The sequence below is a fragment of the Zingiber officinale genome, chromosome 6B, assembly GCF_018446385.1.
Source record: "Zingiber officinale cultivar Zhangliang chromosome 6B, Zo_v1.1, whole genome shotgun sequence".
NCBI lineage: Eukaryota > Viridiplantae > Streptophyta > Magnoliopsida > Zingiberales > Zingiberaceae > Zingiber > Zingiber officinale.
In genome coordinates this window covers 98,926,323-98,950,978 of record NC_055996.1, presented here as the reverse complement: position 1 = coordinate 98,950,978, position 24,656 = coordinate 98,926,323, and the positions used below count along the sequence as shown (strand labels likewise).

The 24,656-nt window shown below is 37.4% G+C and overlaps 2 protein-coding genes across 2 annotated transcripts; one reads left to right on the top strand and one right to left on the bottom strand.

Annotated features, from left to right (window-relative positions):
* Positions 1 to 967: 967 nt before the first annotated feature.
* LOC121991280 (protein TONSOKU-like) lies at positions 968 to 17,915 on the bottom strand. The gene is made up of 20 exons (XM_042545291.1): positions 17,536 to 17,915; positions 16,616 to 17,416; positions 15,927 to 16,103; positions 15,586 to 15,677; positions 15,372 to 15,470; positions 14,731 to 15,292; positions 14,629 to 14,667; positions 13,352 to 13,618; positions 11,961 to 12,105; positions 11,015 to 11,134; positions 10,067 to 10,167; positions 9,854 to 9,977; positions 9,606 to 9,718; positions 9,406 to 9,517; positions 8,867 to 8,971; positions 8,703 to 8,769; positions 8,511 to 8,631; positions 8,263 to 8,436; positions 1,832 to 1,949; positions 968 to 1,617 (listed from the first exon to the last, which is right to left on the bottom strand). The coding sequence occupies exons 1-20, from the start codon at positions 17,809 to 17,811 to the stop codon at positions 1,154 to 1,156; spliced, it is 4,077 nt and encodes a 1,358-aa protein (XP_042401225.1). The 5' UTR covers positions 17,812 to 17,915; the 3' UTR covers positions 968 to 1,153.
* Positions 17,916 to 18,112: 197 nt separating this feature from the next.
* On the top strand, positions 18,113 to 21,437 carry LOC121988419 (40S ribosomal protein SA-like). Its single transcript, XM_042541845.1, has 5 exons — positions 18,113 to 18,313; positions 19,413 to 19,675; positions 19,786 to 19,983; positions 20,234 to 20,438; positions 21,086 to 21,437. Exons 1-5 carry the CDS (start codon positions 18,184 to 18,186, stop codon positions 21,199 to 21,201), a joined length of 912 nt encoding a protein of 303 aa, XP_042397779.1. The 5' UTR covers positions 18,113 to 18,183; the 3' UTR covers positions 21,202 to 21,437.
* The last annotated feature ends 3,219 nt before the right edge of the window (positions 21,438 to 24,656 follow it).

Sequence of the window (24,656 nt, the reverse complement as noted above, 5' to 3'; positions counted from 1 at the left end):
TGTTTCAACGGGCAAACCAAGCAATAAGGACTCTATAATAGTTATTGTATTTCAAATGAACATAATTTAATCATGATCGAATGTGTAGAAACTACATGTAACTTTTAGGCTACGTTTGATTGAGGGTAAAGTAATCAAGCTTGTAATGTAATAAACTTTGTAATGTAATGTAATCTTGATTACATTACTATGTTTGGTAATATAATGTATGTAATCTTTGATTATAAGGACGATTACATTCTTTGTTTGATGTCAAATATTTTTTTATAAGAAATGTAATTTGTATTATTATAAAATGATAAAAATATCCTGCAACTCCTACCGGAGGTCGCCGCCGTACCTCTACTAGAGGGGGTGGTCAGCGATCGTGGCCTACGGCGGTGCCCTGAGGTGGTCGGCGAAGGCAACTGGTCGGCGACGACGACGACGGTAGAAGCGACCGTCAATGATTGATAGATGTCGAAAATAAATTAGATGTATATTTAGTATTTAAATTTTAATTAAACAATAACTTCGTAATGTAATAGAATTATTTGGTATTTACTTTTTAATCTAAATTATAAAATTTCATTATCTTTTTAATCCATATTATATTATATTACAACTTTAAAATTATAACAACAAAAATAATCAATTTTATAATATAATATTAATTATATTATAAAATGAATTACATCACCTTACACTGCATAACAGCTACCGGCTAACTTCTATATAGTGTAGAAGCTTCTACACATCAAAGAAATTAATATAACAATACCATTGAATCTAGAGGTATTTTTAAGAAAAGGGACTCATTTGACTTTTTCTTAGAAAAAAAAAAGACCCCCATCTGATATGGGCTCTTTTAATTTTTGTCCAATTTAAAACAGTTGTGGCCCTCTCATTGTCTTCAGCTATAATCTAATCTGATGGAAACAGGCCATTCAAGTGAAAGTAGACGATATTTTCTTATCTGTTTATCGGATAAATTTAAAGCTCAATTTATATTACCGTGGAAGAAATCAACAGTATGATAATTCCCTTGGATCAGAACTTGTGGATTCACTTGAATGGAAAAGATACAGGTGGATAAATAATTGTATATTCTGCAAAGGATAAAAAAGGATTCGAAGAACAAAACAGCTTCTCTATCCAAGGATGACTCTCAGCTCTAATCCCTTCTGCAGCAGGGTTTTTTGGCGCAACAATATGATCCATCCACGAAAAAGTGGACTACATCCTTGCCAACATGCTTACTACCCTTCACATCGCATCTGGATGATGACCATGCTGCATACATTGTATCTATAGCTTCTTCTGAGAACTTGTTTCGACTGAGATCGAGTAGTTGTAGATTCCGTGAAGAAATAATAGCTTCGCAGATATCTTGAATATGTTGATCCATGAATGAGTTCCTTTGGCATGAACTCGCACAACTTGCATCAGGGCCTGACAAGATTGGACGCTCCTCTCTGGTTGTCTCATCTTCACTATCTGCGACTTCAAGTCCATCGTTCTCATTATTTACTTCACAAATAGCATTTGTAGTTTCAGCTGCATCGGAGTTCAGCAAAGTTGTCTCCGTGAATGAATTGGTGTTCTCAGCTAGACGGAGCTCTTCCAATGATTCATTATCTACCGATACAAATAGACATCAGCAACCAACCAATCAATAATGCAAACTGTTCTACAATTATCAGTCCACAATTCATTCAACTGGCTAGTTCGATATTGATGATTGTTTTGAACACTTCCAAACGATGAAGGCTTTTCTAAATTCTATAGCATGTATCCCCGACGAGAATTCAAAACGTATAATCAAACTGGTTAGGTTTAAAGGTGCCTTTACCTGCTAATGCCTGAATTATTCTGATAATTCCTTCCAGCCCAAGCTGACAATTTTCAAGAATAAGAGACTCGAGGCTGCATCCAGGGTCAATGAGGGCTGATCGCAGAGCATTGCAACCCTACAATAGGGCAATTAAGGCATAGTGAATGCACAAAATAGTTAATTCTGAATTAACACTTGGGCATCACCAAATTTAGTTTTAGGATGAAAAAGCGGTCAGAAAGATGAATACAGTATCAGAATAATTTATGATTGCAAAAATCTTAACTAATATACAGTGCGTTTTCATCTTTGGATAATTAGTGATTAACCACCTAATAAATATTATGTTGTCAGCTATATAAGTTAGAACTCATTGATTCATATAAAACACACATCAATTGCTGGTTATGTTTTGCTTCCCAGTTAAATATGCATTAGAAAAAGACAACAATATCCTGACATATATAATTGCTTCAAGATGAATGATGTGGCGGGTATTAGCGTCCTCCACGTGTGTTGGTGGAGTCAAGAATCAAGTTGAGCTATAAGTCAAAGTCCAAAGGGTCAAACCTGCTTAAGTTGGAATCAAGCCTAGTTAAGGGCGAGACTGAGATAAGTTGGGTGCACTCAACCAGCTGAACCCAAGAGGCTCGAACCCACGCAAGGCAGATCAACTCCCAACTTGAGGTTAAGATGGTCTCTGAACTAATGTCAGCTTGGAAGCCTCACTTGGGAAGCTGAGCATGAGCCGCCCGGTTAACATTCACACCTCGGCCACGCTAGAACTCTTCACCTCGGCCGCACCAGACCTCTATGCCTCGGCCATGCCTCGGCCACGCCCGACCTCTGCAACTCTGCAACGCCAAACCTTTATAGCTCGGCCACGCCAGACCTCTTCACCTCGGCCCGCGCCATACCTCTATGCCTGGGCCATGCCTGACCTCTACAGCTTTGCCATCGGACCTCTATAGCTCTGTCACGCTAGACCTCTCTAGCTCAGCCACATTCAACCCCTTCAACACGACCCATTCCTTATACCTCCGGAGGCGATTACCAACTCCCTCTAATCGTGGGGAATGTGGGAGCCGTGATAAGAGGAGAACGTGGGACAACTGGGGGATAAAGATAAAATAAGTGTATCTTCATGGCCACCCCATGACCTTAACGCGAGATCCATGCCTCCCTCCTCGGAGATAATATAAAAGGTAGTCTACTTTGTCGAGCACAGGTACACACACAATCCAGCCAACTTCTTCAAATTTCCAATTCCCTGATCAACGAGCTAACTTGAGTGTCAGAGTGGCTATACCGGAGTCCGTCTCAACGTCATTATAACCTCTTCTGTCAAGCTCTTCAAGTTCACCGATTGACCCTCTCCTTCCCTTCCCTATCGTGGCACATTCTCGAATGGCTTAGTCATCCACAATTTGTGGTTGGAATAAATTGGCATTATCTATGGAAATTCTGAATTGAGACACTGGGATGATTAACACTTGAAGAACTATCAAAAACCATGACCCCACTGATGAAGAAAGTCACAACAAGATGATCACTATGATTGGATCCCATAGGAATAGGGCTGTAAATGAACCAAGCGTTCGTGAACAAATTTGGTGTTCGGCTTGGTAAGAGCTTGTTTATGTTCGTTCAATATACATAACATTAATTAAACAAAAAAGTTTGAACAACTCGTTAAGCTAAACAAACAAGCTTGAACACATATATGTTCAGCTCGTTAACGTTCGTGAACAATGTTCATGAACAATATTTATTAATAAAACTCTTTTCAATATGCTAAATAAATAATAAAATAAAATAAAATAAATAAATAAATAAATTTAAATTATCAATCTTAATAACCAATCAAACAATTAAAAGTTTCAAATAATCAAACAAATTTGAATTGAGAGCTTGATAACATCTAAACAAACCAAGCTCAAGCCAAACTCGAACCAAGCTCAAGCCAAGCTTGAATTGAGAGCTTGATAACATCTAAACGAACCAAGCTCAAGCTCATAAAAAATAAACCAAGCCAAGCTTGAACACTCATTTCAAAAGCTTGGTTCATTTTAAGCTCGGCTCGGCTTAGCTCGGTTATCTTATCAAACAAGCTTGAACACCCCAAAGCTCGGCTCGGCTCGGCTCGGCTTGTTTACAGCCCTACATAGGAAAATGACCGACAATATCCATCCCCAACTGGTCGAAGGGGTAGGAGATGGTTGATGTCTTAAGGAGTTTGATAGGGTAGTGAGGCAGGCACTGGTGCTTCTTGCAGTTAAGGCAAGTGCCGATGAGGTGGATTGTGTTAACTTGCAAGGTGGGCCAGAAGTAATCAGCCAAAAAAATCTTCTTAGCCAGGTCCTACCTCTTACATGGCTCCCACGACATCCTTGATGGATTTTTTTCGTATGACGTAATCGACGTCCTCAGAACTGAGGCATTTGAGTAAAGGGCATGAGAAAACACGCTTGTATGAGGCATCTCGTGTGAAGCACGTTGTCCACCTTTTGAGTATTCGTGCTTGCTCGAGGTTGTCCAATATACTCTCCTACCTCAGGAAAGCAATGATGGAGACTCGCCAATCAGCCTACAGACCCTTCTCAAAGTCCAACATCCCTAACCTTGGGTTAGCGACAACCATCAGCAATTGTCTTTCTCAGAGTTCAACACTCCAGACCTCAGGTCAACCCTTTTCAGGGCCCAACACTCTGACCTCGAGTCAACGACTACCATCAGTAATTGTCCTTCTCACGACCCAACACCTTTGACCTCAGGTCAGTGACAACCATTAGCAATTGCCCTTCTCAGAGTCCAACACCCCTGACCTCGGTCAGCGACGAACATCAGCAATTGCCCTTCTCAAGGTCCGACGCCCTTGACCTCAAGTCAGCGACAGACATCAACAATTGCCTTTCTCAAGGTCCAACACCCCTGACCTCGGGTTAGCAGTGACCATTAGCAAGTGCCCTTCTCAAAGTCTAACACCCCGACCTCAGGTCTGCTACAGCCATCAACAATTGTCCTTCTTAGGTCCAACACCACTAGGGATGTAAATGAACCAAATGGTTCGCGAGTTATTCGGAGCTTGATTCGGTAAAAAGATCGTTCGAGTTTGTTCGTTTATCTTATCGAGCCGAGCTCGATTTCGGGCTCGACAATTTTATCGAGCTGAGCTCGAGCTTAAGGACATTCGGCTCGTGAGCTCATGAACATGTTCGTTTATAAGCTCATGAGCTCGAGCTCAAGCTCAGCTCGTTTAAAGGGCTCGAGAACATGCTCGTTTATAGGTTTGTGAACTCGGGCTCGAGCTCGGCTCGATTAAAGGGCTCGCGAACATGTTCAATGATGTGTTGAATTTGGAAGTTTAATGTAGTAGTTTGGATGTTCAATAATGTGTTTAGTTTATATTATTTTAGTTATTAAGTTTATTGAATATTTATTCAAATGAGTTTTCAAGCTCGCTTAACAAGCCTGTAAAATCAGCTCTAAAACAAGCCCGAGCTCGCTTAACGAGTTACGCTGGTTAACTATTATAATCGAGCTAATAACTGTAGGATCGAAAAGAATTTAGATATCTCCACAATTGCATGATATTGCCCACTTTGGGCCTAAGCCCTCATGATTTTGCTCTTGGACTTTTACCCAAAAGGCCTCATGTCAATGGAGATATCTTTTCTCTTATAAACTCATGATCTTTTCCATGTGTTTTCAATGTGGGACTATGTTTTCAACCTTGCAACCCCAACAATCCCCCCCTCAAACAAAGGACCACAGATTTCCCATGTCAGATCCTCGACCCACCAGATCTTCCTGCCCCTCGGTCCACCCGACCTACTAAGACTTCCTGTCTGGTGTCTGTTCCTCTTGATTCGAACATAGGAGCTCCCCTTTCTTTGTTCGAGGTCAATATTATACCCACATGGCTCAATCAGATCATAGCTCTTGTGCACAGTCGGCAGTTAAACCTTCTGACAGTCCAAGCTCTGATACCAATTGTAGGATCGAAAAGAATTTAGATATCTCCACAATTGTATGATATTGTCCACTTTGGGCCTAAGCCCTCATGGTTTTGCTCTTGGGCTTTACCCAAAAGGCCTCATGTCAATGGAGATATCTTTTCTCTTATAAACTCATGATCTTTTCCATGTGTTTTCAATATGGGACTATGTTTGCAACCTTGCAACCCCAACAATAACGAGTCAAGCTTGAACTATTCGTGAGCTTGATAATTCCAAAATGAGCCAAGCTCAAGCCTTGTGATAAAAGTTCGATTCGAGCTAGAGCCGGGCTCGAGCCCAAATATAATTTAAATGAGCCAAACTTGAGCCTAATACTATTCGGCTAAGTTCGGTTCGTTTACATCCCTAAACACCACTGCACTCGGGTCAACGACGACCATCAGCAAGGCTCAAGACTATTCCGAGGAAGGTGACACAACCCCATGGGATTCTTCCAAGCTCCAGCTTAATGTCTGTCGACTTAGCCCTTTCAGGAGGTCACCTCACTCTTCTTCTGGGCAAGGCTTAGAAATTGGAGTACCTGAATGGCAGAGACGAAGCAGAAAATCACCCATTCACACCAAATCCAAGACACTCTTCCCTCCTGTAGGACACACCTTTCGCTCAAGAACAATACCAGACTACTTAAAGAGTTCCAAAAAGATAAGTATGTTTCATTTATTCAAAATTTCTAGCAATTACATTACAGGGGATAGCCAAAAAGCAAAAAAAGAAAGAGACATCTACAACTATGACCTCTACTAGTCAGCCTTCTCTGAGTTCGGAAGATCTCCTAAATTTGATTCAGGTCGAGGAAATCCAGAGGAGTCCCTAGTCTAGATAACCGGCCTTCTAAACCTATCGGATGATCCCCTCGAAACCATGTTGGAGCATCTTCACAGTCCTCGCTCCTAGTACATCGGAAAACTTCGGAAGACTTTTTTCATGCTCTCCCAGCATCCCTCCTCGTTGACTGGGTAGCTCTCTAGCTCAGCCTTGGCAATATCCACTTCAACCGCTAGACGCCATCTATGTTCCCTCTCTTCGATGACTTGACGCTCCAGTATCTCTATAGTCTCAGTCGACTCGCACAACTAGGTTTGGTACTCAGCCGAATGCACCTCCAGATGGGTGATCTTTGCCTCCTGGATGCAGCCTTGGCCTTCACCCTTTGCCTTGACTGCCTCGAGCTCCTCCTCCAACTGGGTAGCTCGCTCAGCTTAGACAACAACCTCCACCTGATAGCGTTGGGTCTCAACCCTAGCCTCCTCGATCTCACAAGCGGAATGGGCCAACTGAGCCTCTAGCTCAGTTATCCGTGATTAAAGTGTCAGTGTAAGTCAGATACTCGGCCATGCAAATTTGGGATTAGGGTTGGGGGTTTTTAGGTTTAGGTTGGGTTATGGTTGGGAGTTTTTGGATTGTGTTAGGATCAAATTGGATTTGGGTTAACCTGAATTTAAGATTTAGGGTTTTTTTTTTGGGGGGCGGTGGGGGAGGGGGGTCAAATTTTATTTTAAAAATTAAGATGTTTTATATACATAATAGAAGAAGGTTAGTATGATAATGGAATATTAAGATAAAAGTGAAAAATTATGGGAAAATATTAAAAAAAAGTCTTTTTTAATCAGGTCGGTTGGGTAATTCTGGTTGGTCAAGTTATTCGAGTTCATGTTTAAGGTTTTCGAATTGTGTTCGGATTGGGTTGAGATTTTTTTGTAATATCTTTCCTTCGACCCGACCCAAACCCACTCGACCTACCCGAATTGACACACCTATAGACCTATTTGGCTTGGCCACGTCCGACTCTTTCAGCACGACCCATTCTAGATACCTCTAGAGACGGTCATCAACTCCTCCTAATCGTGGGGAATGTTAGAGTGAGAATGTGGGATGATTAGAAGATAAGGATAAAGTATGTAGATTTACGTGGCCACTTCACGACCTGAACGTGGAATCCATGACTCCCTCCTAGGAGATAGATAGAAGGTAATATGCTTTCGTGCCACAAATATGCACACACACAATCCAAACCAACTTCTTCGATTTTCCAACTCCCTAATTACCAAATTAACTTAAGTGTCGAAATGATTACGCCAAGGCCCGCCTCAATGCCATTCTAACCTCTTCTGTTGAGCTTTTCAGGTTCACTGTTGACCCTCTCCTTCCTTGTCATGGAACACCCTCCGACATCTCAAGCATCTACGGTTTCTGGCTAGAACAATGAACATTTTCAACATTTGACACAAATTTAGCACAACAGAAAAACTAGAAAGTATCTAGTGGGCGTCTCAATCAACCAAGAGCCATGCTATAGTTTACTCTCAGTATTATCTTACACTTGCAATGTATCCTTATATCATACAAATTGATAAACTTGATAGATAAGTCTTGCACCATTGCATTTAAAAAACAAGGAAAAAATAATGTGGCATAATTACAGAGACTAACCTCTTGACCAATGGAGTTCCCTGCAATATTCAGCTCAAGAATACCACCAAGTAGAATGAGATTTTGGCAAACTCTTGGAAAATCATGAGATTTCAGTCCACAGTATGACAGATCCAACCTCACCAATTCTTGAAGCCCAGTACCTACGGTTTCGTTTAGCTTTATTACTCCATCCTGCATTACAACCGAGTATTAAACAGCAGTTGCATTTTTTTTTCCATTGAGAAGCCACAAACATTGATACTTACAGATCCAATATAAGTTCCACCAAGCTTCAAAACAGTTAAACTTGATGATTGAGCAAGTTGGCAAAGACTGTTAATTGCAGGCTTGTTTATTCTTATGCCACTGAGACTGAGTTCAGAAAATCTAAAAACGAGGTGTAGAAACTCAGTTCAACGTAGAAAGATCAATCACTTGTTTCTAAGAGAAAAACTTACCTTTTCAGGGACTGAAGTTTGGTTAATAAACTAACAATTGCATTTCCGGATATTGGGTTGTTTTTACCTATTAAGCAATGCATATTTTTCAGTAGATGATAATGAATATGAACATTCAAGAATTATGTTTGCCCAAATGTGTAAATCATAATGAATGAAATCACCTATTGAAAGATGAGAAAGGACAGAATCAAAACTTATTGCAGCAGCAACTCTCTCGATTGTTCTGGATGTTATAGAACATTGTTCTATGTTCAAACTAAAAAGTACTGTCCAACAAAAATGTTAGTATCTAAGTGCAAAGTAATTCAAACAAGTAAATGAGATAGAACCAACAGGCCAACCCCTTTTTTCTAGTTCTTACTATGAGAAATGTCCAAATAAATAACCTTCCAAAGAATAAATGTAAAATTATAATGTTCTGAAGTGAACAACACATCAATTTACTCAGACCAGAACTCTAGCCAATCTGATAAACTATTCAAACAATGTAAATATGTTAATTAAATAAAACACAAGGCGGTTCATTTTATTACTGCAATTTTGGTTTGATGGTATCTGTATTCCACTTGATCACAGTTTGCAATATCTTGCAGCTATCTAAATCCAGTTTTTAATCAACTACAATATAAAATAAATATAAAAAATATACAAATAACAAAGATTCAAATATGAGATAAGTATAAGGTAGAAAACCACCCACCCTTGCAGTTCTCTAATATAGCAGAGAGATATGAACTGCATGAATCTGTTAGGCGATTGCCAGATAGATTGAGGACTTCTAAACGAGCAGATAAAACTGAGCATTCACATATCTGAAAAAAAACAAAGAATTGTGAGCACGGTTTTATAAAACAAAAAAAGGAATGACGACTATAGCATATAAATGAAATAAACTAGAACCTGGAATAATGCAGTTGGACCAAACCGATTACAATGCAAATCTAGTGTCAAGCCCCCATATTTTTGGTTTGATGAATTGAATATTTGTTGAATTTTCTCAATAGTCTCATTGCCTACAACATGAAGTTAGATTTCAGCATTATAAAATTATACTTTCAATAAATATTCAATGAGGACATGTGCATAATGGGAAACAACAAGATTAATTTAAGTAGAAAGTAATCATTAGAAAAAAAAATTCCAAGTACCCAACGAATTATGAGAAATGTCCAATACTGCAAGTGTTTTATGTGCTTGAAGTGCATTTAGAAAAGGTGATATTGACACATCTTGCAATCCACAGTCAGATATTATTACTTCATCCTCAGAAACCTATTTGCAAATAATTATGTTAGGCAATTGAATTTAGGTTATCCAACGAACACCAGAAATAAAAAGATCTAGAAGAAAACGTTGATTACCTCCAAGTTATACAATTTCTTTAGCAGGTGCATATTGGCTGGCTCAGATAATTTCTCACAACTATCAATATATGACTTCATAAGGCGTTTTGGAACCCATTCTTCAACAAGGGGAAAAGAAGGAAATACATAGATAATCACAATGCAAATACTGAAATTAAGGAGAAAAAGACAGCTAGATTATCAACTTCAATTAACACAAAGATAGGTAGACAATGGAAAACCAAGCCTTGATTTAAAAATTTCAAATTCTTACAAGATGAGAACTACACAAATTGTTGTTAGCTTATTATTGTCTAATCAATTCATGACATTCCTTGACGAAAAGTGTAATAACCAACACAATATTAAATATAGTAAACACAAGTATATGGGAAATAATGATGGACAAGTATATATAGTACTTATAGTAACAAAAAGGCAGGGAATGTAAGAAATATCTGCCGTGAAGACAAATAGAGCCTATTCTGTTACACTTTTTTTCTGATGAAATGGAAGATCGACAACCTACTAAAGTTCTTAATCACGTCTGCATAGATACATATGTACATATGAACACAGAGACAGTTGCATGTTTAGTCGTCACAGAATATAAGATATATTCATCTGATTAGTTAGTCCACATATATGCTATGTAGATCATTCAGTTGTAAGTCAATTGAGCATAAACATAGATGTATAAATAGGTTGAGGCCCCTAATATAAACAACCTAAACTACTACTAAGTTCATAAACTCTCATAAGTTAGGTTTAGTTTATACACATTGGTAGCATTATAGACTGAGGACATGTTTAGCATTGGTACTGAGACGACAATGAAAAAGTTGAAAAATAGAATAAAAGACCAAATAAACAAGCAATTCAACAAGAAGATAATGTCAACACAGGAATGGACAGTTAAAAACCTAGAAATAACAAATGCTACTACAGAGATTATAAAAACCTCACCATCGACAACCACTTCAATCATGACATCTTCACTAACATGATGCTCAAAATCTACAACTGGTTCTGAAGAACATAGCACTGTTCCAGAGTTCTTCAGGCATCCAATCACAGGCAGTAAACCTACATTTAGTAGCTTTAGTGCATTGCAAGCAGTAGAACATTAGCATGAAAAGAACCTACTATTAGCAATACTGACAAAGTTCAGACTAGTTTAACTAGTACATATATATAATCAGGACAAATGAAAAAAATAGAAGCAATCCATTGGCATTTAATGTTGATCATAGAAACAGATTTGAGCCAATTTAAAAAGTTCACAATAGTTCTCAGATGGAAGCTCTGGAAGATGATGGAAACTAGTGAGATATTTAGTATCTTGACTATGTTCTTGATTGCTTGTTTTATTTGCCAACCTAATTAACAGATACTACAGCAATTTACCAGTCATAAGGCCATTAATATAAACTGACTCAAAACTTCAACAACCAAACTTATCTATTTCTCCTTTGGCTAGCTTCTAAAATTCTGATAAATATATCTGATCTTGAGGATACTGTTGTAAAACTCTCTTTATAATCTTGTTAATTTGATGTACTGTAGACATTGTCTGAAGCCACTTGCAGTGTACTCATTTTATTTTATTTTTATTTTTTTGATATCCAAGTGTTCGAGCTTCTCCCGACTAATCCTAGAGATAAATGGCCTCCTCCTAATTCACCTACCGGGTAAATCTAGAACACAACTTATGCACACTCAAAAGCCGACCTCCAGGATATTCGTCCCATTCAGGACTCAAACCGATTCTCTTATTGATCCTCTGAGTGCTTTACCACTGCACCGTATCTGTGGGGGCTACAACAGACTCATTTAGGATAATTTAGCATTGCAAGTGAATAACTTATATTAGAATAAGGAACTTAACTAACCTGCTAATCATGACACGTACCTTTGGACCTTTTTTGCTCGAGCAGCTGAAGAAAGTATGAACAAGCAACTTCAACTTTCACAAGTTCAATATTTAACTTGTCATCTTCTATGCAAGGACTTAAATCAACACAGAGTGTGTCATGTCCAAGTTTAAATTTGATTATCTGTAGCATGATCAAGATTGTCATAATTATATGGAGTAAATTAAATAAAGACATAGAAGAAGCAAATTGAGGTTGAATTGACCAGATTGGTTTAGTAGATAAAATGTGTGCAAGACATTAACACCAAATGCAGTAGAATAGCACCATGTCTTTATGATCATTCTATCAAAAGAAGTTCAATAATAATTCATAGCTATATTCATTCAATTGGAATATTTCTTCCATCAAGATCTGGTGAACACCAGCTGTCAAAATCTAATAAAGGAAATGAAAATATTTGGGTATTGGGATTAGGGTTTCGGACTGTTTTTCAAGACAAGGAACAGCAGTGGCATTATTGTCATAAATCATAACTCTTCTAAAAGTAATATCAGGAATCATTTATGTCAAAAATTCAGTTTTCAGTTAGATCTGGTTAATTCTTTCATATCTTTGCATTTTCTTTCTGGTTTTGGCTTATTGCACATGAGCGATGAGAACAATTTCCCATTTACAGTTATCCAATGAATCCACTTACTGCACATCTGTGCAGTTTACAACTCCTATTGGAATAAAAAAATAACACCGCCAGGCAGAGGTTGTATCAGGCAATGCTAGATCTGGCTAATTCTTTCGTATCTCTGCATTTTTTTTTGCTGGTTTTGGCTTATTTAACATGAGCTATGAGACCAATTTCCCATTTACAGTTATGAAAATGAATCTGCTTACTGCACATGTATGCAGTTTACAGTTCATCTAGGAATAAAAAACACAGCACTTTCAATTTTGGCCCCAATTTGGATGAAAAAGGTCATGTTAAGCAATGCTTGCCAATTTTAAACAACCAAACACCGAACAATTAAGACTCAACTTGTTTTTGTATGTTTTGAAAATGGACAGAGGTATAACACTAGCACTTGTCTAAACCAAAAAACAAAATCATTTATGCCTTTGATTGTTGAAAATGACAGAGGGCAACATGATTTAAACATTCAACATTGACCTGAAAGAAGATTAATAGAATTTGTCATATTAAGTAATATGCAACCAGTGGACAATTTTCCTGATATTTACACTATGAAGCCTTTTGCTAAAGTGAAGAGATGAAAAATGTTATTTACTAGTCATGGAACTAACATTGATTTTCCTTTCGCTTCTTTAAATCAAAAGATGAAGTAGACTAAGCATTACTATAAGAAGAAAACATTAGTTTAATGAACCTACAAATCCACTGTATTAAAGAGTTTTGGCAAACTACAAAACTTACATGATGATTATTTACCAAAGGATCAAAGCATGCACCATCTTGGCTTTGTTGAAACCTAACAGGTACTGGATATCCATTCAGCCTGGACTCACTAGGTGCAGATTTTGATGCAATAGGTACTCCAACATCACTTAGAGAACCAACGTCTACACCATTATCAGCCACAAAAATGGGACTTTTGCATTTAAAAGAACAAATACTTTCTTCAATATGAATAGGCATAGAGGCACTAAGTATATCTCTGGAATCTGAACTTTGAGGAAGGTCCTAGCAAATTCAAGATCAAAATATTATGATAACATGAAATATCAACCCATTAGAGATCAGCATGTACAACAAAGGAATAGTTTTCACAATGACAAAAATACTTATACATACATGAAATATTTTATAACTTGTCTAACTTGCATAACTCTATTTACCTGGCCTGACTAGCTCGTTGGACTAATCAAAAGGTGTGCTTGTTTTCCCTGACAAACCAATTCAACCCAATAAGACCAACAAGCTTTTTCAATAGCCTGACTGACTGGCCTGCTCGGTTCACTTGACTTTACTCAGTCCAACCAATCCAATAGACCCAACTGATCAATCCAACAAGCATGTCCGGCTTGAGCGACGACTTAACTTTCTTGCCTAACTTACTGAGCAATCCTTCTCCAACCAAGGTGATAAGCCTACCTGCTCAGTGCAACATGCATGTTCAATTCAATCAATTAGTCTCTAAACTCATCGTGCTCATTTGACCTGCTTAGTGCAACCTAACAAATCTTCTCTACCCCTCAGCCCATTCAACACCTGGGACCACTCCAACACAATCGACGTGTTGTGACTGGGTCAAGTGATCATTTAGCACAATTGAGCCATCCAATTCGAGGTAATCCGACCAAATCACTTGGCCAATTTGGCTCAGTTGGGCCACCCTACCCATCCTGCCCAACCAGCATGCATGATACAATTGACACGTTTGCCTTCTTAATCAGATCAACATGTTCAATTTGCTTCTCTTGTTCATAGTATGTAATATTTTAAGATTTAAATAGACTTTGAAGGAGGAACAGAAAAGTAACAGATATTTATGTTATAAAAGAATATTTCTTATGAATAAATAATTGTAATTCTATAGGAATTAGAACTTAAAATTAGTTTTTGCAATCAAACATAAGAATCCTCATTCTGTGGAAATTTAGAGAGAATATAATGGTTATTCCTATGAATCAAATGTGCCATAAGAGAAAGTATAGTGCAACTGAAATTCAGGTGCACATAACTATTATTACCTGAGACTGTTTATTAATGTTCAATCCACTCAACAAATTCTCTGCAAGTTATTGAAGGAATGTTAAAACACGAAAACAACAACAAATATGCTTAACATTTCAACAAGTTGAATCAAGTTTCTTTCTCTTGCCTTTTTCAGGAGTCATGTAGTTAGTGGACTGTCTATGTAGTTTCCTTGTAGAGCCATTCATCATGTCAGCATCGTTGAGTGAACTTCTATGTGGTGTCCTCTTAGAGCCATTCATCATTTCAGAATCATCAACTTCATCATCAGAAATAACAACACGAACACGTTTACGACCAACTCGCCGTTGATCATCGCATGAGTTACTTAAACCTCTGGAAAAATCTTGTACAATGCCAGATGTGATATTAGCTCTAACAACATGAGGATCTGACCGAGAGGTTTTTGTCTTTCTTGAATTCTTACTCAAACAGACAAGTGATGCCAGAGGAGCATCTTCATCAAATTCCTCGACATGGCCAGGAAGACTAGGTATGCTTGTAGAAGAATCACTAGAAGTTTGTGACGCAGATATGTGGCAGTTACTTTCAGGCGAATTGCCACCTGTTTCTGTTTCAGAGCAATAATCACTATGCTGGTCATTTAAGACACCTTCTTTTAGTAATGACTTTAAATTCTGAATGTCAAGCTGCAATTTCCTGAAGTGAACAGTCTTTTATAGAAACCTTAAGAAAACAAGTTTTCTCCAACTTAGCAGCATGTAAGTTAAAGGTTTACCTGGCTTCATCAACATTATCAAATCTAATCATGTGACTATAGTGCATGTTATCAAGTGCAGTCATCTGTACAGACAACAGCTTGCCTTGAACTGCAATTCTATAATGAAATGAAAGGTTAAGCTTCTTTAGTTCAGGAAGAATTCAAAACTAAATGTTGGTTCTTCCCAAATACATGATTAATGTTTCTTAAAGTTCAAAAATTAAGAAATTGCCTGTAACCCTCCTTGAATGCCTCCAGTGCACTGGCCCAGTCACCAGAAGTGTCCAAAACCTGCCCAATGTTTATCTTGACCAGTGCTTGTCCCTAAAACATGAATAATCCATAATGAATATGAATCAAACTAGCAGAGCATTCAGTGTTCTGCTAATTTGCACACATTTGATGCATGAAGGAAGGTAGTAGAAATAATGGGTGATTTTACTTAGCATACTCCGGATAATCCATAATATATCATGTCGAAGAAAATAGGCCTCATTGTGATGAACTCATCATGTTTACCTTGGTGCATTAAGAGAATAGTATGCAACATTAACAAACATATAACAAAATTACCTCCAAGTCCCCAATTGACCTGTACACGTTCCAACTTTTCATGTACCATTTTCGTGCCTTGCAAAAGTTCCTAAGTTTCAGGTATGACTCTCCAATTACCAGATAGGAATCACTTAGCTTTTCCTTATCACAAAGTTCACTTGCAACGTTTTTCTTCCGTTTAGCAAACTCTAGATGCTAAAAAACATAAACATTAAGCAATAATGAACTGTTAGACTTTTCCAAAAAAACAAATAAAGTCAATCACCAGGAAAGGAATACATAACTTAAGGATGGTGACAGTTGAAAAGATGACTAATATACAAACCAAATATACATGTCTCTTGTGAGAATGCAAATTGGAAATAATTACATCAAAGAACAAACAAAATCTGACCCAAAAAGAGAAAAAAAGTCCATTTTCCCCATATCTGGTTGCAATTTTTATGAAATGAACAAATATGATGCCAGAATGGAATGAGTAATCAACTCCATAGTCATTCCAATAGTAATTCCTGAGGAATAACACATTGTCCCATGTTGTGTTAAACTCTACCAAATATGAATAGTCTGTGAATTTTCTGCCAGTGAACTCTATAGAAAACTACATTGACTCAAACTGAAAAACTCACCAAGAAACCAGTCAGCCACTATAGAAGCAACAAACATACTAAACATGAAATTGGAGTATTGACTATATTTAAACTTACTTTTGGCCATGCAAATATCATACAAGCCTTTTCAATCAGACCATCAAGCAAAATGTTTTGCTCTAAGAGATGTTTTCTCTCATTTGCTGAACCTCGTGCATCACATATGATCCTCATCAACCTTTTAAGCTTCTGTTCATCTTTCTTCAACTCCTCAAGCACCTTAGATGCTTTTTTTACAGTCTCAATATTCCGCTTGATCTGATTAACAAGTGCATCCTCATCTTCCAAATGTCTGGCAGTATCTAATGCTGTTTCATAGCAACGGATTGCATCACCATGCTTCTGAACTCGATGATGTAACTCTGCAAGATTGATAAAGCCCTTTGCTTCACCTTGAAGGTGACCAATCTTCTTACAAATTAAGATATCCTTTTCAATATGCTCTCTAGCTTTACCCCACTCACGCAGTTCAGTATAAAGATATCCAAGATTGTGGTGAAGCCTACTTCGCGCATCATCATATTCACCAACCTCCTCCTCATTACAAATCTTTAGACCTTGAAGAAGCATCTTTTCTGCTGCTTCATAGTTATCAAGATCCATTTCAAGCATACCAATGTTATTATGAGCATCTATAAACTCCTTAAGAAAGAAACCAGATTTCATGCAAGTAGGATTCTCTTTGAGAGTACGTGCAAGTTTCATGGCTGATTTGAAATACTTCTTTGCATTTCTCAGTGCATTATGGTCACTTTCAGTTTCTGTAAATATCTCATGGTAAGTTCGACCAAGTTGTGTGCTAGCTCTTTGCTGCTCAATAAGGTCGTCAGAATCCTTGGCGAGTTGCAAATGCTTCTTCTGCAACACAGAGAAACAAAGCGCTAAAAAATAACTTAACAACATTAACAAAAGGCTATAAATACAAATTCCAAAGAAAAACTATAAATTGTAACATTTAAACACAGTGTAGGGAAGACCTGGTAGACGAGGGCTTCTTTCAAGCGATTGAGGCGGAGGTAAACCTCTCCGATCGACTGGCAGGTAGGAAGGAGCTGTTTCTGAGGTAGGTGCTTGGAGGAGATCTCGTAGTCTATGCGAAGCCAACGGAGGGCCTCAATGTACTCCCCTCGCCGCTTGTGGATGTCCCCGATCTCGTTCGCCCACCGTGCCTCCTCCTCGCGATTTCCCACTCTCGCCGCCTCCTTGTACCCCCGTTTCGCCTCCCGCAGCTCCTCTTGCTCTCCTTTTCCCATCGCTCCTCTTCCGATTCCTCCGCTTAGGTTTTTGATGTCTATCGATCGTCGCGAAAGAGGACGAGCGAGAGAAGAGAACGAGCGCCAGTGCGATTCCCGCCGAAATTCGGGAGATTTTGGTGGAGTTTATCAAACCCGGCCCAGATTGGTTGTTAATAGGCCAAAATGGGCCCCTTAATCATTCATATTTAATAGGCCTAAGGATTTACAGAATCCGCTAACAATGAGAGAGGGAGGACTATTTTAGTCATTTCATAAAATCAGCGTTAGGGTTTTGATGCAAGCTATAAAAAGTTACCTTTGACTCCCAAGTTTCTCTTCTGCGTTGCCGCTAACATTGTTTGGGTCTCCGTCGCTGGAATAGTTGCAACCATGGCGGCGACGAAAGTTCTTTCGCAGAGGGAGCAGGACATCCAGATGATGCTCGCGGCCGACGTCCACCTCGGAACCAAAAATTGCGACTTCCAGATGGAGCGATACGTTTACAAGAGAAGAACTGATGGTAACATCTTCTATTTTATTTCCCCGATCTCTTTCTTTTGGTGGTAGTGGTGAAACCGACCTTAGTTGTAGCAATGCTACTGCCGTTCTGGTGTAAGTTTCATCAGGATATGACCTCACTGTGTGGCGTAGGATCTGATAATACTCTCGTCCTTCAGCAACCATTTGCTGTTGCGACTTATTAATTTGGGCATCGAAATCGTAGAGATTTGGGTAAAACGTTGAGTGCGCAAAACTATCGTTATTTAGTACTCGGTGTATAATAAATAGACAAAATAAATGTTAAAAATTTGAAGCTAAATAGTATGATAACTAGAGGAGAGTAAAGAGGAACCAGTCTGCTGTCTGAATTTGATACTTCATATTCTATTTTATAGTATGAATATGCTTCCGTTTGTTGTAGTCCCTTATGATTCTTAACCAGAGTAATTAATCAAAAAGATGGATATTTAAACAGAAGAAGGATTGAGGGGAGATGTAAAATGAAGTACTTTGAATTATAACTTTATATTCAAAAAAAAAATTATTATTTTGCCTGATTTTTGATGAGTTATATAAGATGGATGCCCAAATTCTTCCTTCTATGTATCTTCTTCCTTTAATTATGTTAGGGAAAAAACACATTTATTAATAGAAGGATGGTATCTTTGTCAGGGAGACTGGCTATGTAATTATAATTTCTTCTGCATGCTTGATCGTACTTGTTGACTGCATAGGGTTAATACTAATGCATGGTGTTATGATTCTGTTACATTTTCATATAATGCAACTGGTCAAAGTGGTTAGAAGTTGTCGAGGAGGATAATTCAATTTGTAAGTCCAAGTACTATTTGTTTTTTGATGTTAGTTTATAGCTTGAGATTATACTGGAACACCTCTAAGTTATTGCTAAGCAACTGACTAGTTTGTGGCAAGTACCATCAAGAAACAGTATGAGATGTGTCTTATGTTTGTGCATATACTACTTTTTTTGTTTTTATTTTCCCTTTAATTGTTGCGTAAAGTGTTTATTTGTTTGTTTTTAATAATGTCATTACTAGTTTATAACATTCGATAATGGACTACACTTTTGAAGTGTAAAGTTGAACTCTGATTGTCAGGTATTTTCATTATCAATCTCGGTAAAACTTGGGAAAAGCTTCAACTTGCTGCTAGAGTGATTGTGGCAATTGAGAACCCACAAGATATCATTGTTCAGTCCGCCAGGCCCTATGGTCAGACAGCTGTACTGAAATTTGCCCAATATACTGGAGCTCATCCTATTGCTGGGAGGCACACTCCGGGAACATTTACAAATCAACTTCAGACATCTTTTAGTGAACCCCGCCTTCTCATTCTTACTGATCCGAGGACAGATCACCAGGTCAGTAGTAGTAGTAGTAGCAGTAGTACTATTATTATTCACCTTACAATAATTGTTTTATTGTGAAAGGAGATTAGTAGTTCATACCATCTTTTGATACTTTCTTACAGCCAATCAAGGAATCTGCACTGGGCAACATCCCTACTATTGCTTTTTGTGATACAGATTCACCAATGAGATATGTTGACATTGGTATTCCTGCTAATAACAAAGGGAAACTAAGCATTGGCTGCCTCTACTGGTTGCTGGCAAGAATGGTTCTACAAATGCGTGGGACTATTGCCCATGGGAGGAAGTGGGAAGTAATGGTAAATGACTATGATCCACTTTCGAAGAATTCTTTATCCCCCTTTTATTGCTATTGTTATGGTATCTTATAGATAGTTTTTATTTCTTGTTATTTGATAGATGTCGAGTATCCTTAGCCAACTAATCATTTTTTAGGTTCACGTAATTATACCTTGTATCCTAATGCTGATTGTTATCAAACGAATAAACCACTATACTTATCTATTGCATGAATCTTCTAATTTAAACTGTTATTTGTGGTATTTGCAGGTAGATCTATTTTTCTACAGGGACCCTGAGGAGGCCAAGGAGCAGGAAGAAGTTGAAGCTCCTGTGGCACCTGAATTTGGTGCAGTAGCTGAGTACACTGGAATGGTACCTACTGATCAATGGCCTACCCAGCAATGGGCACCTGAGATTGCAGCTACCACTGCTGTTCCGTCGGTGCCTGGGGTTGAGTGGACAGCAAATCAAGGTCAAAATCAACCCATCATCTTAATATTATATTCAATTTCACAATGATAAAACTAGTATGATCTTTGGCTCTTGCTCTAAGCTCTCTGGTTAGTTGCACCGCTGTTGCTTGCATAAATTTAGCAAGCGTGAAATTGAATGTTGAATCAGTAGTATATTTGGACCAGTCAAGTAATCAATGGTTAACCAATCGAAACCCAAGATGTCTTGGTGTTAACAAATGAAGACTAAACTATACTCTCAATTAAGCTTGGCATCTTGATAAGCATCTCAAGTTTTGCAGTTACAGAATTGTAACATTACAAGGTTTTGATACAAATGGCCACCCTATCAAACAAATGTCATCTTCCATTGGTCAAAATGTCACTTGCAGTTTGTGGATTCCTTCTCCAAGCCTATGATGGGAAATTTCAACATCATATTTTCATTGCAATTGCTGTCTGCTACGTTGATAGATACCAATGCTTCTGAGTTCACTTTTCATCAGAGTTTTTAGTTTCTATGTGCCCCCCATCAATCAAAGCCAGAATAGCATGGTTTGACTAGTCACTTGCTGCAGTCCAGTTTGAAATATCCTGCTCATTGTTTCGTTGCAATACTGTCGCTCATTGTCCCATCGTTGACTAATTTGTTGCTTCTTTTTTACAGTTGCTGTGGTCGCTGATGGGTGGGATTCAGCGGCAGCCCCTGCAGTGGAAGTTCCATCAGCAGCGCCCCCTGCAGTTTGGGAGCCTGCTCAAATTGCACCCTCAGGATGGGAGTGAACTCAGTTTGCTGTGATGATCAATTATTATAGACTTTTTTAATCTTAGTTTCTTGGCCAAATCCGTATTGTGCGACTGTTAATGGATATCAAGGCCAAGATTTTTTTAGGGTTATGATAGTTTTTGTTCTTTGCTGAGTGTCTTGGTTTATCTCGGAGCATATATTTGCTAATCAACCATGTTGAATTGGCGTTATTGGAGTGATTTAATTATAGTATGCATCCATGGTTGGAATAGATTCTTTGCTGCGTGAGTTATCTAGATTATAACATTAATTTACTATGCCAAATGAAATCTATGAGCATTTGGACGTTTCATTTGCTAGTAGTTATATTCATGTAAATTCATTTAGAAGAATTGCTATTCAAGAAATTCGTATGATACAATTATTTATGCATTTAGTCAAATATATATATATATATATATATATATATATAATTTGAACAGGTTGAACGTGTAAAATATAGATTAAGCAGATATGACAAAACAAAAGACTAATGCTAAGTTTAGGGAAAGAAAGGAATCAATGAAGGAAAAAAAAAAACCTAGAGGAAGGGAAGTGAAAGGAAAAGAAGAATCAACAAAGGAAAAAAATCTCTAGGGGAGGGGAAGGGAACAAATCCTGTTAAGGGGAGGGAAAAGGAAAGGAAAAGAAAGAATGAAAAAAGAATCCAAAGAGAGAAGAGAAGCCAGGGAATGGAAGAAAGGAGGAAACAAAATAGAGATTGTTGGCCACGGGCACTGTCGGCGCCGTGCGATGTGTATCCAAAACCCCTAGAGGATGCACGCCTGAGCTCCTCGAAGAGCGCTCGTGTGAGCCGGTAGGGAGGAAGATGAGCTCGTCAAATGTGAGACCCTTGGAGATGGGCTGTGCCTTTTTCCTTCTCCTTGGAGGTCTTAGAGGAAGCGGTAGCGAGGTAGCTACGGCAGGGATGCGTCGGTGTCATCGTCTTTGCCCATGGAAGCCTCGTGCTCAGCGTCCAGAGGCCACGAGCCTGGTTTCGCCCACGTCGTGCGAGGACGCCGTGAGAGGCCGTGCCGTGCAAGAACGCCGCCGTTTGCGAGCGACCGTGAGGTGACGCCGCCGCTCGCGAGCGGCCGTGAGTGGACGCCATGTTGGGTTGGTTGCGCAGGGCTGTCCACGACTCGCAAGATTGAGGATAGGACGTGAGAGACACGACGAAAAAAGTTCTCACCCGAAAAATGATATGCACAAGAAAAAAAAACTCAATGAAAACCTCAAAGATAAACACATAAAATAATGGGGTCCATAAAAGGTGAAATGATGGGCCATGACTTTATGTGTTTATCCTTGAGGTTAGGGATGACAATGGGTCGGGTTCGGGTCGGATTCTATATCCTCCGTACCCATACCCATCGGGTATAGGATATCCAATGGGTATACTCATACCCATTAAAGGGCCGGATATATTCTATACGTGTAATTTTTCTTCTTTCTATCGAGCTATTATCATTCAACAAAAACATATTCAAATTAACATCCTATTAAAAAATATATATATAATTTAAAAAATAGATTAAACATCTATATAGGCCTACTAATATCAATAAAAAATAGTAAGTTGATTTTAGAAAAAAAAAAATTCTTTAATATATGTATATATATTATTTAATCGGGTATTCGGGTCGGGTATTGGGTATTGATAGTCCCTCCATACCCTCCTCCATTCGGGTCGGATGTCGGATCCTCCATCGGGTTCCGGTGAAATTGCCATCCCTACTTGAGGTTTTCATTGAGTTTTTTTCCTTGTACATATCATTGCTCTTTCCCACCCCTATCCCCTTCCTGGCCCAACATTTATTTTTTTACCTTTATACCCTTCTGCTTATTCTCTCATTCACATTTTGATTTTTTTTTTTTTTTTAAGTTTTGTTTTTTATTGATTTTATTTTTTTTATCAGTTTTTTTTTATTAATTTTTTTAACATTTTTATTCTTTTTTAATAATTTTTTATTATATATTTGTAATCTTTTATTTAAGGGTAGATAATTTAAATGAAGAGGAAGTTTTAATATGTATCTAAGGGTTGAAGGAGATAATTTAAAGGATATGAGTGTTTTGACATGAGTTAAGAATTGGAGAATGAGTAATTTAAATAGAGTGAGGGGTTCTGTCATGTGTCAAGAGATGGAAGGAGGATAATTTAAAAGGAGAAGAGATTCTAACATGTGTCAAGGGTTGGAAGGGGGTAATTTAAAGAAAGAAAAATGTTTTGACAGGTGTCAAGGGTTGGATGATGGATAATTTAAAGGGAGGGAATATTCTAACATATGTCAAAAGTTGAAGATGAGTAATTTAAAAGGAGAGGGTGTTTTGACAGGTGTCAAGGAGGATGATTAATTTAAGGAAAGAGAGGTTCTGACATATATTGTCAAAGATTGGAGGTGCATAATTTAAAGGTAGGAAAGGTTCTAATATATATCAAGAGTTAGATGAGATAATTTAAATGTCGAATTAAGAAAGTAATTTAAAGTGAAAGAGAGATTCTGAGTATATTAAAAATTATATAAAATAAAAAAAATTGATAAATAAATAATAAATAAAATTGATTAGAAAATAAAACTCAAAAAATTAAATAAAATTTAAAAAATACAAGGATAAAATAAAAAAATAATAATAAATTGATTAAAAATAAAATTAAATAGAAATTAAATAAAATTGGAAAATATAAGTATAAAATAAAAAAATAAAAAAATTTGATGAAAAAAATAATAAATAAAATTGATTAGAAAATAAAACTAAATAAAAAATAAATAAAATTGAAAAAAAATATAAGTATAAGATAAAAAAATTAAAAAATTGATTAAAAAATTAAACTAAATAGAAATTAAATAAAATTGAAAAATATATAAGTATAAAATAAAAAAATTGATGAGAAAAATAATAAACAAAATTGATAAAAAATAAAACTAAATAAAAATTAAATAAAAAAAAATACAATTAAAGGAATTAGGAGTATAAAAGTCATTTATATATGGGACAAAACCTGAAAAAGGGAGGGGAGCGGTGTCAAGGGGGTAGAAGCAATTTACAAAGAAAAGGAAGGCATTGATTTTGGATGAATAAAATTTTATTAACAAATCAATCGGTAGATGAATTTCAAAGTAAGCAAACGAGGAATTCGGATTAATAATCCGTGCGAAAAACTTACCTTAGTTTTTGAATCCGTCAAACCGAGCATAAGTAGATGAAAATGGTCTTGGGATAGATGTGTTAACCAAGTTGATTGCAAATTTAGGATGACAATTTGTGTCTTGTTGTATTAATGATGTTATAAGTAAATTTTAGTATTCAAGTCATTAAAAAAACGGAACTAATATAAAGATAATATTGTTTTAATAAAATAATTTAATAAAGTTAATTTTGACGAATTAAATTATATTAAATGAAAATTACTATCATTTTTTAAAAAAAAAATATTGAACCAAATAAC

Coding starts and splice junctions, on each gene's coding strand:
- LOC121991280 (XM_042545291.1), bottom strand. CDS start 17,811: ATGGGAAAAGGAGAGCAAGAGGAGCTGCGGGAGGCGAAACGGGGGTAC. Junction 14,668..14,730: donor AGAAACTTGATTCAACTTGT/TGAAATGTTAAG, acceptor TAACTTGCAGAG/AATTTGTTGAGTGGATTGAA. Junction 11,135..11,960: donor CGAGCAAAAAAGGTCCAAAG/GTACGTGTCATG, acceptor TACTAAATGTAG/GTTTACTGCCTGTGATTGGA.
- LOC121988419 (XM_042541845.1), top strand. CDS start 18,184: ATGGCGGCGACGAAAGTTCTTTCGCAGAGGGAGCAGGACATCCAGATG. Junction 18,314..19,412: donor TTACAAGAGAAGAACTGATG/GTAACATCTTCT, acceptor TCTGATTGTCAG/GTATTTTCATTATCAATCTC. Junction 19,984..20,233: donor GGAGGAAGTGGGAAGTAATG/GTAAATGACTAT, acceptor TGGTATTTGCAG/GTAGATCTATTTTTCTACAG.